Here is a 15,028-nt window from a genome sequence, read left to right as displayed (position 1 = left end):
AGCTTCTTTAAAAAACAACCTATTAAACTTAAACAATTCCATAGTTATTTGTGTTTATAGCTTGTCATGCAGGTTTTCTTGGCTTGCTCTACCCCACTAATAATTCTTTGTCCTCCCACACACTGCTCTTCACTTGCACATAGCACGATTAGAACTCCAGTGTCTGGAGCCGCTTTATCATTTGCATGGCAGGCGGTGACACTGGGTAACATTTCATAGAATCATAGGACTGGAAGGGACCTCGAGAGGTCATCACTCATGGCAGGACTAAGTATTATATGGACCATCCCTGACAGGTGTTTGTCAACCTGCTCTTAAAAATCTCCAATGATAGAGATTCCACAATCTCCCTAGGCAATTTATTATAGTGCTTAACCATCCATTTGCATTTGAGGTGGAACATTCTTGGGTCCCCTGATAGTTCCCCTTTTGTTTTCCCAATTCCAAGCTCTCACACTGAGCTAAGCTCTCCTAGCTGTAGCAGGCTGTTGCAATATTTGTCTCAACCAAGCAGAACCATAGTGGCCAGGGCTAACTCAGGGGTTGTGTGCCCCCATGCTGGGGACAGTCTTGATTGAAAGATGTTCCCTCATTTCCATCAGTTGCATTAAAATTGTGCCTCATGCACACATGGCAGTTACCAAAGTCACTCTGCAAGAATAATCAACTACCAGTGACAGATTACTGGATCCTGAAAGCTAATTTGTTGTGTCTTGCCGATGACTTTCCAATGGGAGTAATAGGTTAGGAACACAGAAGCACAGGAATTGCCAAACTGGATCAGACCAGTTGTCTCATCTAATGCAATATCTTGTCTCTAACAGTGGTCAATTCTGGATCTTTCAGAGGAAAGTGTGAGAAACCCAGTAGCAGGCAGTTATATAATAACTGATCCCCGGGGAAAGTTTCCTCCAGGTAATTAGAGATTGGTTTATGCCCTGAAGGATGAGGATTTATATTCCTTCCAAAATTGATTTAATGTTTTATAGCATTTTACTGTCATAAACACTATTCCAGATGTACTCACAGATTGTTTTGCTTCTGGAGGAAGCTGCTGCATCAGGCACTGCAAAAAATGGTGATTGACAGGCTTTTAGTTGAATAATTTCTGCTGCTTGCATGGCTAACCAATTGACATTAATCTTTGTTCTCAGATTAGACTGGAGAATTGTTCTCCCTCTTTGCCCTTCACTTTGTAATCTCAGCTAATGAGCCAAAAGGAATCCAGTGATAGTGACAATTGTATTATTATTCTCTCTGTGCCATGCTAAAGAGATACGGAAGAAACCCACTAGAAAGGGATGATGTCTCTCTATCACCTAGCGGGTAGGCCCTGAGTTGTCATCCCCCTTGCTGACAGCAGAGAGGGCCATAGGGAGATTCTGCATTGCACAAGAGGATGTCTGTTAGGAAAAGAGGGGTTGGAATCTTCTAGCATCCTTATTGCACAATTTACCTGAACAGTCGTAAGTGCCTTATAAGAGTCCTCCTCTTCTGATCATTTCTTACCTATACCTAATACCAAACTGTGTGGATCAATTTCTTTTCCAAGGTCTACATTTCAGAGCACTATCTGTTGGCATTGTATCATTGCAGAAGGGACTGAAATCACAAGACAGTGCAGGCTTTTATGTCAGGGGGCTAAATGGAAAAATAGTCTTTCCAGTGCATTTCTGCATCGGAAGTGCAGGGATATGTAGTACCACAGAGGAGTGTTACTCTAATAAATTATGAAATAGCATTTAGCAGAGGATACGGAAACCCTCAAATCTCTGACAGAGAGGAAAGGTGGTCTTGTGAAGTCACTGAGCTGTGACTCAGGAGCCCTGGGTTAAAATCCTAGACTTTCTGGGTAACTTTGGGCAAGTCATTTAATCCCTCTGTACCTCAGTTCTCTACTGTAAAACTGTGATAATAATACTTCTTCCGACTCTCCCCTCCTCCCCTCGTTTTGTCTCTTTTGGTTGTTTAGAGTTCTTCAGGGAAGGCACTGTCTCTTACTATGTGCACAGACACCACTTAGCACTATGGGACCTGATCTGGGTTGGAACCTCAAGGCATTACTTTAATACAAACAATAAACAATAGTTAACAGCTACTTATCACATGTATCGTAGCAACAACTCTTTGACGTCCTCTAATGCTTTCAAGCGAAAGATCTCAGAACACTTTACAAACATTCATTTAATGTCAGTAACTCCCCTAAATTGGGAAAAATCATTTTCTGCGTTTTACAGAAGGAGAGACTGAGACACAGAGAGGAGTGACTTGCCCAAGACGATATACAAGATTATTCACAGAAATTGGAAGTTAATATTGTGGTCTTATTACTTATGTTACCTATGAAATCCAACCTCAGGAAGGGGGTAAAGTATAGACTATAGATGATGTGTGTATACTCACATGGGCACCATATGTCTTAATGTTAGCATACATGCTGTCTGGTGCAGTGTCCTCCTGTTTAATATCAAATTTCTTTTAGAATCCCTTATTCTAGGACCTGTGCGAGCGTGTGACATGTTAAATGGCTGTTACTGTGGGATTAACAAAAAATGGTGAGTGCTCCCTCTGGAGACATAGCTATTAAATGAAAACCCTTATTGCTAGGTCTTTAGTAACACCCTTGGTGAAGCCATTCCACCACTAAGAAGGTAAACAATTAGTTCCATAAATTCCATGACTTAGAAACAGGAGATAAATTGTCATTTGCTAAATGGAAAAAAGACAAAGCCATTCCAGAATGAAACCCTACCTTCAAGTTCTTGAGAAGTTTTATAAACAATGGAAAATAGGATAAAAGAAAAGTAAAAACTAAGCTATTTAGTTTATTTTTTGTTATTTTTTGTTATTTTTAGTTGTCTGCAAATTTGTCAGTTTTTCTGAAACAGGGAAGGGAATGAATCACCTTGAAAAGAGTTAGAAATAATGCAGAAAAAGGCACATAAATCTGTGAGATCCTTTTCGTATTAAAACCGCTCTTCATTATTTCCTGTGCTTTTTCATGCAAGGCTATACTACCGTCCCCACATATAAGATCTGTGATCAGAATATCCGGATTTCAGAGTATCAGCCGTGTTAGTCTGTATCCGCAAAAAGAACAGGAGTACTTGTGGCACCTTAGAGACTAACAAATTTATTTGAGCATAAGCTTTCATGGGCTACGACCCACTTCATCGGATGCGTCCGATGAAGTGGGCTGTAGCCCATGAAAGCTTATGCCCAAATAAATTTGTTAGAATATCCAGAGATTCATGTCTGTCATCAATTATTGTACTTCTGTTCTCATCACTACTTGTAGGGGTGGGAAAACATGAGTTCTGTTAGGATATTAGCAGTACACACACAGGAGATTCCGCAGATTGGCATCCATCTCTATAAGATCCACAAGTAAATACATAGTATCTCAGTTATGGCCATCCTCCATCCAGCCAAGGAGGACTGGACAGTAGTCAGTTCATCCAGGTTTGCTTTTAACTAGGGTGAGACGATGACATGAAACATGGTCTCTCTCCCACTGTCTGAGCTCACAGTATAAGCAATAATCTTAGCTCCTGGCACTCCGAGGTGTGAGAAGTCTAGGCTGCCCCAGTAAATTAAAAAAAAGGTCAGAAGGCCAAAGTGACACAGGCAGCTTATTCTCCCAGTGAAAAAGTAAAAGACAGGTGTGTGAACAATTATCCCTATTATTTGTTTAGTGGTAAAGAAACCACAGCTCCATTATGACACACACATAACAAAAAGACAGCCACAGAGAGTTTTACAATCCAAGGAAAAAAGGGAGAGCCTTCCCTGAATTGAACCCAGCTGTCACAGTGAAAGCACTAGCTCCTGACCACTAGATCAACAATTGACTTGAGATTCAGAGGCCATGGGTCCACTTAAACCCAGTGGCAGGAAGACATACTCTAAAACATGCACAGTAGTATATAATTATATAGCTAGATGAGAGACAGAGAGCTTCCAGTTCTAGGTGGAGAAGATTGTTCAGTCTTCAAGACCCTTTCATGTTTTGGCCTTTCTACGGCATGCACCTACAAAGAGTGACCATTAGTGACAGCTGATGATGATAATATATTTTGAAGTGAACCTATTCCCCTAAGGGACTGGGTTGATATCACTGTTTCATTTCAAGTAGACCACTGAAACATCATCAGACTGCAGGTGGCCTGGGGGTAGAAAGCTCTGTATTCCACTTCCAGTCCCCTGAGCCCTCCTACCGCCCCCAGTGGTATTACCTCACACATACACGCAGAGCCCCACCGATGCTATGTGAGGAAAGCAAGAGCACTTGTAATAGAAAAAACTGCCTCGGATGCTATTCATGTGTTTGGATTAAAGAAAGGGGTTAGTGCTGTGGTGGTGTCTAGTTAGCCTCAGAAAGTTCTGATAGTGATATATTTGACCCTGGAATGTCCTTGTATGTCTTGAGCAGTTATCTTGTTGCATTTCTTTGCTAATGTCCCTCTTGGGAGCGGCACTTGGCTTTTCTAAGGTTCTGAGCTATTATTTTAACAAAGACACTGTAGTTGAGACTAGGGAAATGAGATAAGGAAGGAGCAGGAGCCAAGCTATGAAGAGGTGGAGCCAGATAGTGCTTTAGATGGAGCTGCCCAGCTGCCCTCAGGCAACTCCTCCAAAGGGCATCCCAATTTGTGAGCCACCTTTGGCAAACGCAGGTAGGAAGTTCTGAGTTGGCCCTGAATATCTGTCATGTGGTTCCTGCCACTCTCAGTTCCACCTTTCTTTCTACCTATGGTAATATTGGTGAGTTCCAGGGGAGTCCTGTGCCCCGCTTCACCATGGGAAAGGAATTGTACAATTGAAAATGAATGTGGCAGGGAAGAGAGTAAGATGTCCACAGGGGCTGTTCTGTTACTCCCCATGTCAATGCCTTGGGAAGCAAAGCTTCCATTCTTGTTTGATTCACACTTACAAGCAGGTCCAGCAGAGAGAGCATGGACTCAGCGCCTGGTGCCCTTATCTCTCTCACACACATATAATGCTAACTAACCCATTTTCTACTGAAGCTGTGTTATCCAGCCTTCTCAGTTAATTGCTAGAAAGGGATTAGTATTGGAGTTCTGTGGGGTTTTGCGTGGTCTCTGCTTCTGTGGGGTTTTTTTTAACATGTCCTTAAAGCTGATTGATGGGCAAGAGAGAGAGAAGCGGGGGGATTAGAGGGGGAGCTGATGAAAGTTTGTGGTGTTAAAAGGATTGAGTGATATCTCACATGCTGTAGTAATGCACTCCAGACTCATTATATTTCCATTCTTGGCACCCAAGCACATAGGGTGTTATAACCAGGTGCTAATAAAGGCAGCTACAAGGAGCTTAACTGTATGGTAGTTTTCAGCCCTGTGCTGTAGCCTCATGCCAGGCATCATGAGAGAGATGATTATTATTATAACAGAAAGCCTCATCATGACTCTTACGTGATACCTTGATTACAGGCTGTTGGTGTGATTTTGCTGATGGAGGTCAACAATGTCAGACAAAGAGCACAGTTGTATAATGTTAGGAGGAGGCTCAGGAGGTGGGAAGAAGACTGAGAATTCTTAGGGTATGTCTACACTACAGAATTATTCCAATTTTACATAAACTGGTTTTGTAAAACAGATTGTATAAAGTCGAGTGCACGCGGCCACACTAAGCACATTAATTTGGTGGTGTGCATTCATGTACCGAGGCTAGCGTCGATTTCCAGAGCGTTGCACTGTGGGTAGCTATCCCACAGCTATTCCATAGTTCCCACAGTCTCCTGCACCCATTGGATTTCTGGGTTGAGATCTCAATGCCTGATGGGGCAAAAAACATTGTTGCTGGTGGTTCTGGGTACAGCCTCACCCCTCCCTCCGTGAAAGCAATGGCAGACAATCAATTTCCACCCTTTTTCCCTGGATGCCCTGGCAGACGCCATAGCATGGCAACCATGGAGCCCGTTTTGCCTTTTGTCACTGTCACCATATGTGTACTGGATGCTGCTGACAGAGGCGGTACTGCAGTGCACACAGCAGCATTCATTTGCCTTTGCAAGGTAGCAGAGATGGTTACCATCCCTATTGCACCGTCTGCCATTGTAATTGGCGATGAGATGACGGTTATCGATCATTTTGTACCGTTTGCAATTGGAAATTGGCGATGATGGTTATCAATCATTTTGTACCGTTTGCGATTGGAATTGGCGATGACGGTTATCAATCATTTTGTACCATCTGCTGCTGTCATGGGTGCTCCGGTTGGTCTCACTGAGATCTGTCAGGGGCGCATGGACAAAAATGAGAATGACTCCCCGGCTCATTCCCTTCTTTATGTTTTATCTAAAAATAGAGTCAGTCCTGCCTCAAATATGGGCAAGTCTACAAGAGAGCCAGATAGCACAGCTGCTCCTGTCAGAGCCCAGAGATCCCGCAGAAATGATGAGCTGCATGTCATTCTAGAGGGTGCCCCTGCAACAACCCCAGCCATTGCTTCCCTCCTCTCCCAACCCTCCTGGGCTACTGTTGCAATGTCCCCCATTTGTGTGATGAAGTAATAAAGAATGCAGGAATAAGCAACAGTGATTCTTAGTGAGATAAAATGAGAGGGAGGCAGCCCCAGCTGCTATGATAGTCCGGCAGGACATTAAAGGGTGAGGGGGAGAGGAGCGCAGCCTCCCGCTGCTATGATAGTCCAGGGAGTACAGAATCTTTCTTTAGACACGAAAGGGGAGGGCTGATGGACCTCAGGCTCCAGCTGCTATGATGAGGACGGTTAGCAAGCATTTTGTACCGTCTGCCAGGAATGACAGGGAATCATTCCCATTTTTACCCAGGCGCCCCCGGCCGACCTCACTGAGGCCAGCCAGGAGCACTCACGGGATGATGTGGTTTCTACCATTTTGTACCATGTGTCATCAGGAAAGGAAGGGGAGGGATGCTGCTGGTTAGCGCCGCAGCACCGCGTCTACCAGCAGCATGCAGTAGACATACGGTGACATTGAAAAATGGCAAGAAACGATTTTTTTCCCTTTTTCTTTCACGGGGGAGAGAAGGGGTAATTGACGAGATATACTCTGAACCATCCCGGACAATGTTTTTGACCCTACAGGCATTGAGAGCTCAGCCAAGAATGCAAATACTTTTCGGAGACTGCGGGACTGTGGGATAGCTGGAGTCCTCAGTCCCCCCTCCTTCCTCCATGAGCATCCATTTGATTTCTTTGGCTTTCCGTTACACTTGTCACACAGCACTGTGCTGAGTCCCTGCTGTGGCCTCTGTCTACCATAGCCTGGAGATTTTTTCAAGTGCTTGTCATTTCGTCTTCTGTACGGAGCTCTTAGAACAGATTTGTCTCCCCATCACAGCGATCAGATCCAGTATCCCATACAGTCCATGCGGAGCCTTTTGGATTGGGACTGCATATGTCACCTCTGTGAGTTTCAAGCTCCACGCGGGCAAACAGTGAAATGCAATTTCCAAAGTTCACGGCCTTTTCCTGGTCTACCTAGCGGCCTGTGATCCGAGTTAAAATTGCTTTCCCGAAGGGCGTCACGAGTGGTGCACTGTGGGATACCGCCCGGAGGCTCAAGTACTGTGTCGATGTTGGGCCACACTAAGCTCTAAGTGCGCGACATGGCATCCTGATTTCAGTACTACTCCTCTCGTCGGGAAGGAGTACAGAAATCGGTTTAAAGAATCCTTTATATCGATATAAAGGGCCTCGTTATGTGGACGGGAGCAGGGTTAAATCGGTTTAACGCTGCTAAATTCGGTTTAAACGCGTAGTGTAGACCAGGCCTTAGTGTGAGCTCAGCAGTCACCTAGGACACAGCAGGCAAGTAATTGACTGCAAGGTGCTCTTGGAATTGGAGGTTGCTGATGAAACCAGAGGTGTCGCAACCTGTTGTGTGACACTCCCACACCCATGCACTAACAAAGTAGCCTGGCCATTTTGGGGCTTTTCTTGTGAAGAAATACCAATATACTGACATTTGTTTGGTTTTTTTCATTCAGTGCAATAAAAGCAGGGCCATCCTTACCCATATGCAAAGTACGCCAAACTTCCTGGTCCCCTGTACAGCTGCGTGCTGCACCAGCCCCTGCTCCGGCTCTTCTCCAGGGCCCCCGGCGCTCCTTCACCCCGACCCACCTCTTCCCACCCCAGCCCGGCCCCCACTCCACTGAGGACTCCAGAAGCGGTCGGGCCTGCCCTCACCGGTACGTAGAGTGACCTGGCCCCAGCCTGCTCTGCTCCCCTGACTCCCAGCCGCGCCGCCTGTGAATGCTGGGGGGTGGTCTCCCTCCTCCCCCCCAAAGCCTGGGAACCAGGGGAGCAGAGCAGGATGGGGCTGGGTCACTCCACTTCCTTCAAGAAGTGGCCAGCCCCCACCCACCAATCCCCCACGGAGGCCTGAGACCAGGTCCCCCCGCCTTCGCTCTCCCCATGTAGGCATGGGGCAGGGCCCCACACAGCCCCCCCAAAATAGCTAGGCCCTGAACAAAAGTGAATCCTTTGATAAAGCTGTTAGGTTAGACTTATTTAGATGGATCAAAAGGTTGGCTCCTTGAGCAGTACTGAAAGCCGAAGTTTGTGGGATTTCAGGGAAAACCACTATAAGTAGAATTTGGACAGGTACAATTTTCCATGACTCCACAACATAAGATTACGTTGGGTGTATGGCTTCTTCCTTTGTTGAGGCTAATCCGGGTTTGGGTGCTCAGAGTCTGAAGTGCGTTGGGTAATCTTGATCTACTAAATGTATCCAGACTTGACAAGAAAGCAAAATGTGAAGCAATAGATAATACATTGCAACTGAGGGAAAGTTAATTCTTGGTGTGTCTTGAGATTAAGACATCAAGGCTGATAAGGTAGAAGCAGGTTAAATATATTACCATTTACAACTGCTTTCCTTCCCTCTGAATTCGAAGAATAGTGCTTTTAAGATGCTAGCTATAAATGACAATAAATAATGGCCTCTCAGCTCTCTGCAGGTGTTCATAAACTCACTGCTTCACAGGAAGTCCCACATTAAGCAAGGCCTGTTAGAAGATGGGTTCAGTTAAAAATACTGCATTATGCTGCATAAACAACATATTCAGCCCATAGGGATGTGGGAGAACTTTGCATCACTGAGCAGTTACTTTCCTGACATGTTGCCCACAGAATCCAGCCCTCAGTCTCAAGATTAGTAGCTATAGCTCATACTCTGAAGGGCAGGTTAAAGTAAGTGGGTGGAATAAATCATTTCTAATATAAAATGCACTGTAAGCAGAAGGATAAATATGTAGGGACAGGCAGTGCCTGGGGACATATTCTATAATCCATAGAATAGAGACGTGCATTTATATCAAAGGAATTTTATTGGCTTTAAGGGATATAATTTGGATATCGTAATGCTCCAATGAGAATGCAGAATGTTGGAGCTGTGGGAATGAAAAGGTACATGACACTATGGGGTATAGATACCACAAAGTACCAGAGGAGTGAGAGCAAGCTGTTTGAGTGTGGGGCAGTTTGCTTGTACTGAGTCTCTCTTGCTTGTGGTAGTTCGTTGCTATCTCTAAGCAGGGCTTCCCGGGGAGGGAGGTGGCAAGTGGGGCAGTTTGGCCCGGGCCCTGCAGGGGCCCCCACGAGAATATAGTATTCTATAGTATTGCAACTTTTTTTTTATGGAAGCGTCCCCCGAAATTGCTTTGTCCCCGTGTGACGATGTGGTTCTGGCGGGACCCAACTGAGAGTGCCAAATCAGGACCAATTGCTCAAACAGGGCAGTCACAGCCCAAGGCTGGGGTTTTTCCACCGTTCTAAGGCACCCAACCAGCCATGACAAAAAGACTTGGTGTCACCCTCTGGCTAACCACAAGTCACACAAGCATTTCCTTAGACACTCCAGTCTCCCAGTATCACCACCATTCCACACGTCCTGGGAATGAAAGGTTATGAAAACAAACACCCCAGTAAAAGAAAAAGGTTCTCTCGATTCCCAAAGGACCAAGCCCCAGACCCAGGTCCAATATGTTATTAGAGAAATATTTAAATAAGATGATACACGAGTTTGGCGTGTCAGTCATTAGGTCATCGGGGGGCAACATACAGAGTATGGGTGCGCTGGTATATTGGTGTATGGGGTTACGTATAATAGTACATACAGTCTGTAATGTCCCCAATGCGGGTGTATCTGGGGTGGGGTCAAAGTATAGTAGGGGAGCCGTGAGGGTACATCGCTCATCTAATGGGGTTTACACTAGTTCATGATAGAGCAAGCCGGGCCGGTAATGGGGACAGGGTTGACCCTCACGTGGTGGAATCCAGATCTGGGTTCAGGACTCAGGGGATGGTAGTTTATATACACATCAGATCTTACTCCAAATCATGCCGTGCCAGTCCTTTAGAATCTAAAATCTAAAGGGTGTTATTCAATAAAAGGAAAGTTAGAGAGTGAGAGCTAGAATTGGTTAAATGGAATCAATTACTACAGTAATGGCAAAGTTCTTAGTTCAGGGCTGTTGTAGCAGTGATGGAATGAACTGCAGGTTCAGATCAAGCTCTGGAGTACACCCCCGCTGGGATGCATCAGTCCTTTGTGCAGAGCTTCAGCTTGTAGCAAAGTCCCTCCAGGAGGTAAGAAGCAGGACGAAGACAAATGGAGATCAGGCTTCCAGCCTTATATAGCTTTTCCAGTTGTAAGGACCTTCTTTGTTTTCTTACTGTGAAAGTTACAGCAAAATGGAGTTTGCAGTCACGTGGCCAGTTTTCTGCTCACTCCAGTGAGTCACAGGGGGCCGTTTTGATTTTTTTCCGCCCCCCCCCTTTTCCTTTTTTTTTCGATGGTTCAGTATGTGTAGGTTGATGGGTCCTTAATGGGCCATCAAGCAGGCTAAGCAGAGCTGACACCAGCCTGTCTGGGACTTTTTCCAGTAACACAGAACAAGTTTGAAATACAGACAATACACAGCCAATATTCATAACTTCAACTACAGAAATGATACAGACATACAGACAGCATAATCATAACCAGTAACCCATAACCTGATTTTAGACACCTTATATGACCCCCTTTACATAGAATTTGGTGCCACTACAGAACCTTGGTTGCAACCCATATTCTATATGGTCCCAGTTTATATCAATAATGTCACACCCCAGCCCCCTGAATCCTCTGGGCGGCCCTGTCTCTAAGAAGTATCTTTGTAGTCCTACAGTGTGTTTCCTATCACCTGTTTCACATACCTTTATAGACAGGCCATTTTACTAAGAGTCAAGAATAGACTTGAGAGACAAATTCTGCAGCGCTCTCTCAAGCAGCATTTGGCACACAGTGATTAGAGATGGAAAGACCTATTAGATCTCATTTAGGTCATCCCCAGTTTGCGCAGGTTTGTTCTCCACAGTCTGTTTCCTAGTGTTGTGTTCAGTCTAGCTTTAAATGTGCTGTTTAAATGCAAAGTCTACCATGTGGGCGATGCTGATAATTCTGTCACTGAAAATCAACAGGCCCACAACACATCTAGGCTGAGTCAGCTATATATCTTCATATGCACCGGGCCCCATAGCAATAAAGAGTTAATGGAAAAAATGGAAGTGGCAAATGTTTCGTGTGTTGGTGGTGCTGAGGATCCACAGGAATGTGGTATAACTGTTAACTCAACCTAAGGCTGGAGGGAGGAGACCTAGCCAGATCGTTTCCCCTTCCTGTGACCACAGTATTTCACAGAGGCTGAGGAAATAACACAGGAGATGCACGCCTGTTGCCTCATTCTATCCCAGTTCTTTGGTTATCTTTTGGTTACTTTCTTTTTTATTCTAATAAATTTGCTGATTGCTAATGACATTCTGCACAAGACAAAATACAGACTCTCTGTCATCCAAAGAGCTTACAGTCTAAAAGATAGCATTGAAAGTGAGCCTTTAGACAAATACCTGATGTCATGTATCTTCAGGCGGGACACCCAAAGAAAGGGGCCATTTTAGTACAGCAAAATCAGTTTACATATATATTTTGCTGCTGGCCAATTCCCGTAAAAAATTCCCATATCTAGCAACAAAGATTGCTAACATAGTAAGTGAAGAATCATGTTTAGAATTCTCAATAGCAAGTTAACAGAAAGCATCACTGCTCCACTGGGAGGAGATGGGGTCTACGCCAATCTGATTTAGATTTTATCAGAAAGTTGCTCCATCTGTCCTGTGTCCTGATGGAGATACAGATGGTGTTTGCCTTTCCAGCAGCTCTCCTTTATGTGGAGGAATGATCACAGTTCCCAAGGCCCTAGCGGGATGGCTAATGGGAGGTATTTGCACTGCCCTCTTGGGTTTCCATTTTCAGAGATGTTTCATCAAGACAATATGGCATTTGGATCTCATAACATTACATCGTGCTGGCCCCCAAACTGTATTGCTGCTGCCACAACATCCCACGCAATCTGCTTCCCAGATACAGGAAAGACCATTTCAAATCAGGAATGTCCTGCAGAAACTGTCAGTGCTAGGAGCCCTTTCTTGCTCAAAATGGTATCCTTTCTGTTTAATATGCATCCTTCTTATTCAATGGCTTTCAGCCTCCAAAATGAGCCGCAGTGCTCTGAAAACTAGATTATATTTAGAAGACCCACACAAAACTAAACTAGGAATGTAAATTTTCCAAAACTCTCATTGAGTTCAGTGGGAACAGCGTCAGGTGCATACAGCGATGCTATGGAAAAACATGATAGCTTGTCCTGATTGTACAGTACCTTCTGACTGATCTGTGGAAATGCAGGATCTATTGTCCATCTGCTTTTTCTTTAATGTCTCTAGGTAAACAGAAATACCTGTGTGCCAGCCGGAATGACTGCACCATTGATAAATTCAGAAGAAAAAACTGCCCTTCCTGTCGCCTGCGAAAGTGCTACGAAGCAGGGATGACCCTGGGAGGTAGTGTGTGCTTGGTAGCACCCTTTGATGCTTTCATATGCACCTGTATGATTTATATATGGAACGCACACCTGTGGTGCTTTTTTAGATCTCCCTAGATTAAGCTATTGGCACCTCTGACCATAGAGACTGTACATTGCCCTGTACTAAATTCTTGTAATTAACTGATAAGCGTATTATGTACACAATGCACTCTTCTTACAGATCTCTTCTTCCAGTTACCCCTGCAGGATCTCTGATGTGTGGGATACATGCCATTGACATCACCTAGGCCCATCTGGCCAATTGGGAGTAGCATGCAGCCCTAAAGTTTAAAGATAACAATGTAGTCCCATGTCATGGCAGGTAACAGGTTAAGAGGACTCACTTGTTTTATAAAGCGAGGCAGTAGGGCCTCTTTAATCCGTGCTTTGCCAGTCACCACACTCTGTAACCCACACCAATAATGGTTCTCTCTCTCCCCACCTCTGACAAAGATTTAACAGGAGAGTGCCATATCTTGTATTACTGAGCTTTCATTGTTCTCCCCAAAATTTCTGCAGCCCACACTTGTGGATTATAGAAGTTATCATAACACTTACATATTGTCAAAGTCGATTATTGGTATTGCAGCTTGTAATTGCAGACCCCTTGCTCTTGTTTTTCTATTGCATTTGTCCTCTCTAATTGACCAAGTTCAGTCCTCCCCAAAAGGGCCTTCCCCATCCCTAGTGCACTGTGCTGAAGTTGTGCTGTGGTTGCCTTTGAATAACAGGAAAATATTTTCAAAGACTTCTCTGGGAGGAACTTTTCCACTACTGCCGTTTAACCTTTCTATGCCAAAACATTTTTTATCTCCTGGTCTTTTAAAAGCTATTCATAATATGGGCATTTTATTGTTTGGGTGTGAAGTGGTTTGACATGCATGGATTATGATCATTTAATAGCTCTGGTCTTTTAAGTGGACTGATCCTTTAAAAGGTGCAGTAAATATGGAAGGACTCTAGGCTCCAATTTAATTCTTTCTCATTTCACAGCTCTCCCCTTTGCAGTTGTATAATTCTCCAACTACTTTGCTGACTCCCTAATGTGCCTTCCTAAAATCCCTTTGAATCCTGAGAAGCTCTAGCTAATTAGTGACCTTTCCTCCTTCTTTAAAATAACCATCCGGGTGAGATGATAGTTATGTGTGAGCCGTAATTGTGGTGCTTGCACCTTGTTATTAGTTATGTATTTCTCTGGAAAATAAAAGAATGAGTCACTAAAATATTGGCTTTTCCTTAACCCCACGGGGCTGAGTCACATTGGTGTGTGCTGAATGCAGCTGTTGCGGAATTGTGTCATTAATGCTTTCATTTGAGGTGTCAAATGTATTGCTTGTCGATTGTGTTTATTTTCTGCAACATGATGGATACGGATTAATCCCATATAGAGAGCAATAAAGCTTAGTCCTTTTCATCTTCAGAGTGCTTTATAAACACGTCCAACAGGTCTACACTACAGGCCTGTATTGGAATAACTACAGTCCTTAGGGGTGTGAAAAATCTACACCCCTGAGCAACATAGTTGTACAGACTTAGCCATACCCCCCATCATGTGTAGACAGCACTATGCTGGTGGTAGAGTTTCTCCTGTCAACGCAGCTACTGCCTCTCAGGGAAGTGGACTAACTATGCCAATGAGAGAAGCTTTTCCATCGGCATAGGAGCGTCTTCACTAACGCATTACAAGGGTACAGCTATACCTGCACCGCTGTTACACTGTACGTCCTGTGCCCTGGCCATGGAAGTAGTAGCATCCTGATTTTACAGGTAGGAAAACAGGCATAGAGAAATGAAGGGTCTCACAATAAAGCAGAGTCAGAGCTAGTTGAGAACTCCCATGTTACTTGTTCTCTGATCTGTGCTTGACATCATCACTTGGTCAATAAGGGGAGAGCGAAGGTTTGTTTTTCAATAAACAGCTTGAACCCTGGCTTCCCCTGTGGCTGCATCATCACATTTCACTTGAACATTTGTGGAAAGGCCTGAAGTCAATTAAAAGTCACAGAGTTGTAGAGCTCTCTGTCCACATCAGCGGTTTTCTTTGCGGGCCTTTAAGCTTTTGTGTTCACTAGGGGAAAAAAAGGTGTGGTCTTATTTCAAGTTAGCTAACACAA

At 44.4% G+C, this 15,028-nt stretch overlaps 1 protein-coding gene across 1 annotated transcript in view; it reads left to right on the top strand.

Moving 5' to 3' along the window:
* Positions 1-15,028, top strand: part of AR (androgen receptor) — a 115,046-nt gene that overhangs the window by 72,737 nt on the left and 27,281 nt on the right. The window contains exon 3 of the mRNA XM_032764048.2: positions 12,775-12,891. Within this exon, the coding sequence (XP_032619939.1) occupies positions 12,775-12,891 (117 nt within the window). The remainder of the gene's footprint in view (positions 1-12,774; positions 12,892-15,028) is intronic.

This window comes from Chelonoidis abingdonii, chromosome 8 (assembly GCF_003597395.2).
Source record: "Chelonoidis abingdonii isolate Lonesome George chromosome 8, CheloAbing_2.0, whole genome shotgun sequence".
Taxonomy (NCBI): domain Eukaryota; kingdom Metazoa; phylum Chordata; order Testudines; family Testudinidae; genus Chelonoidis; species Chelonoidis abingdonii.
Note: the sequence above shows the minus strand (reverse complement) of the source record. Positions and strands in the feature narration are given on the sequence as shown.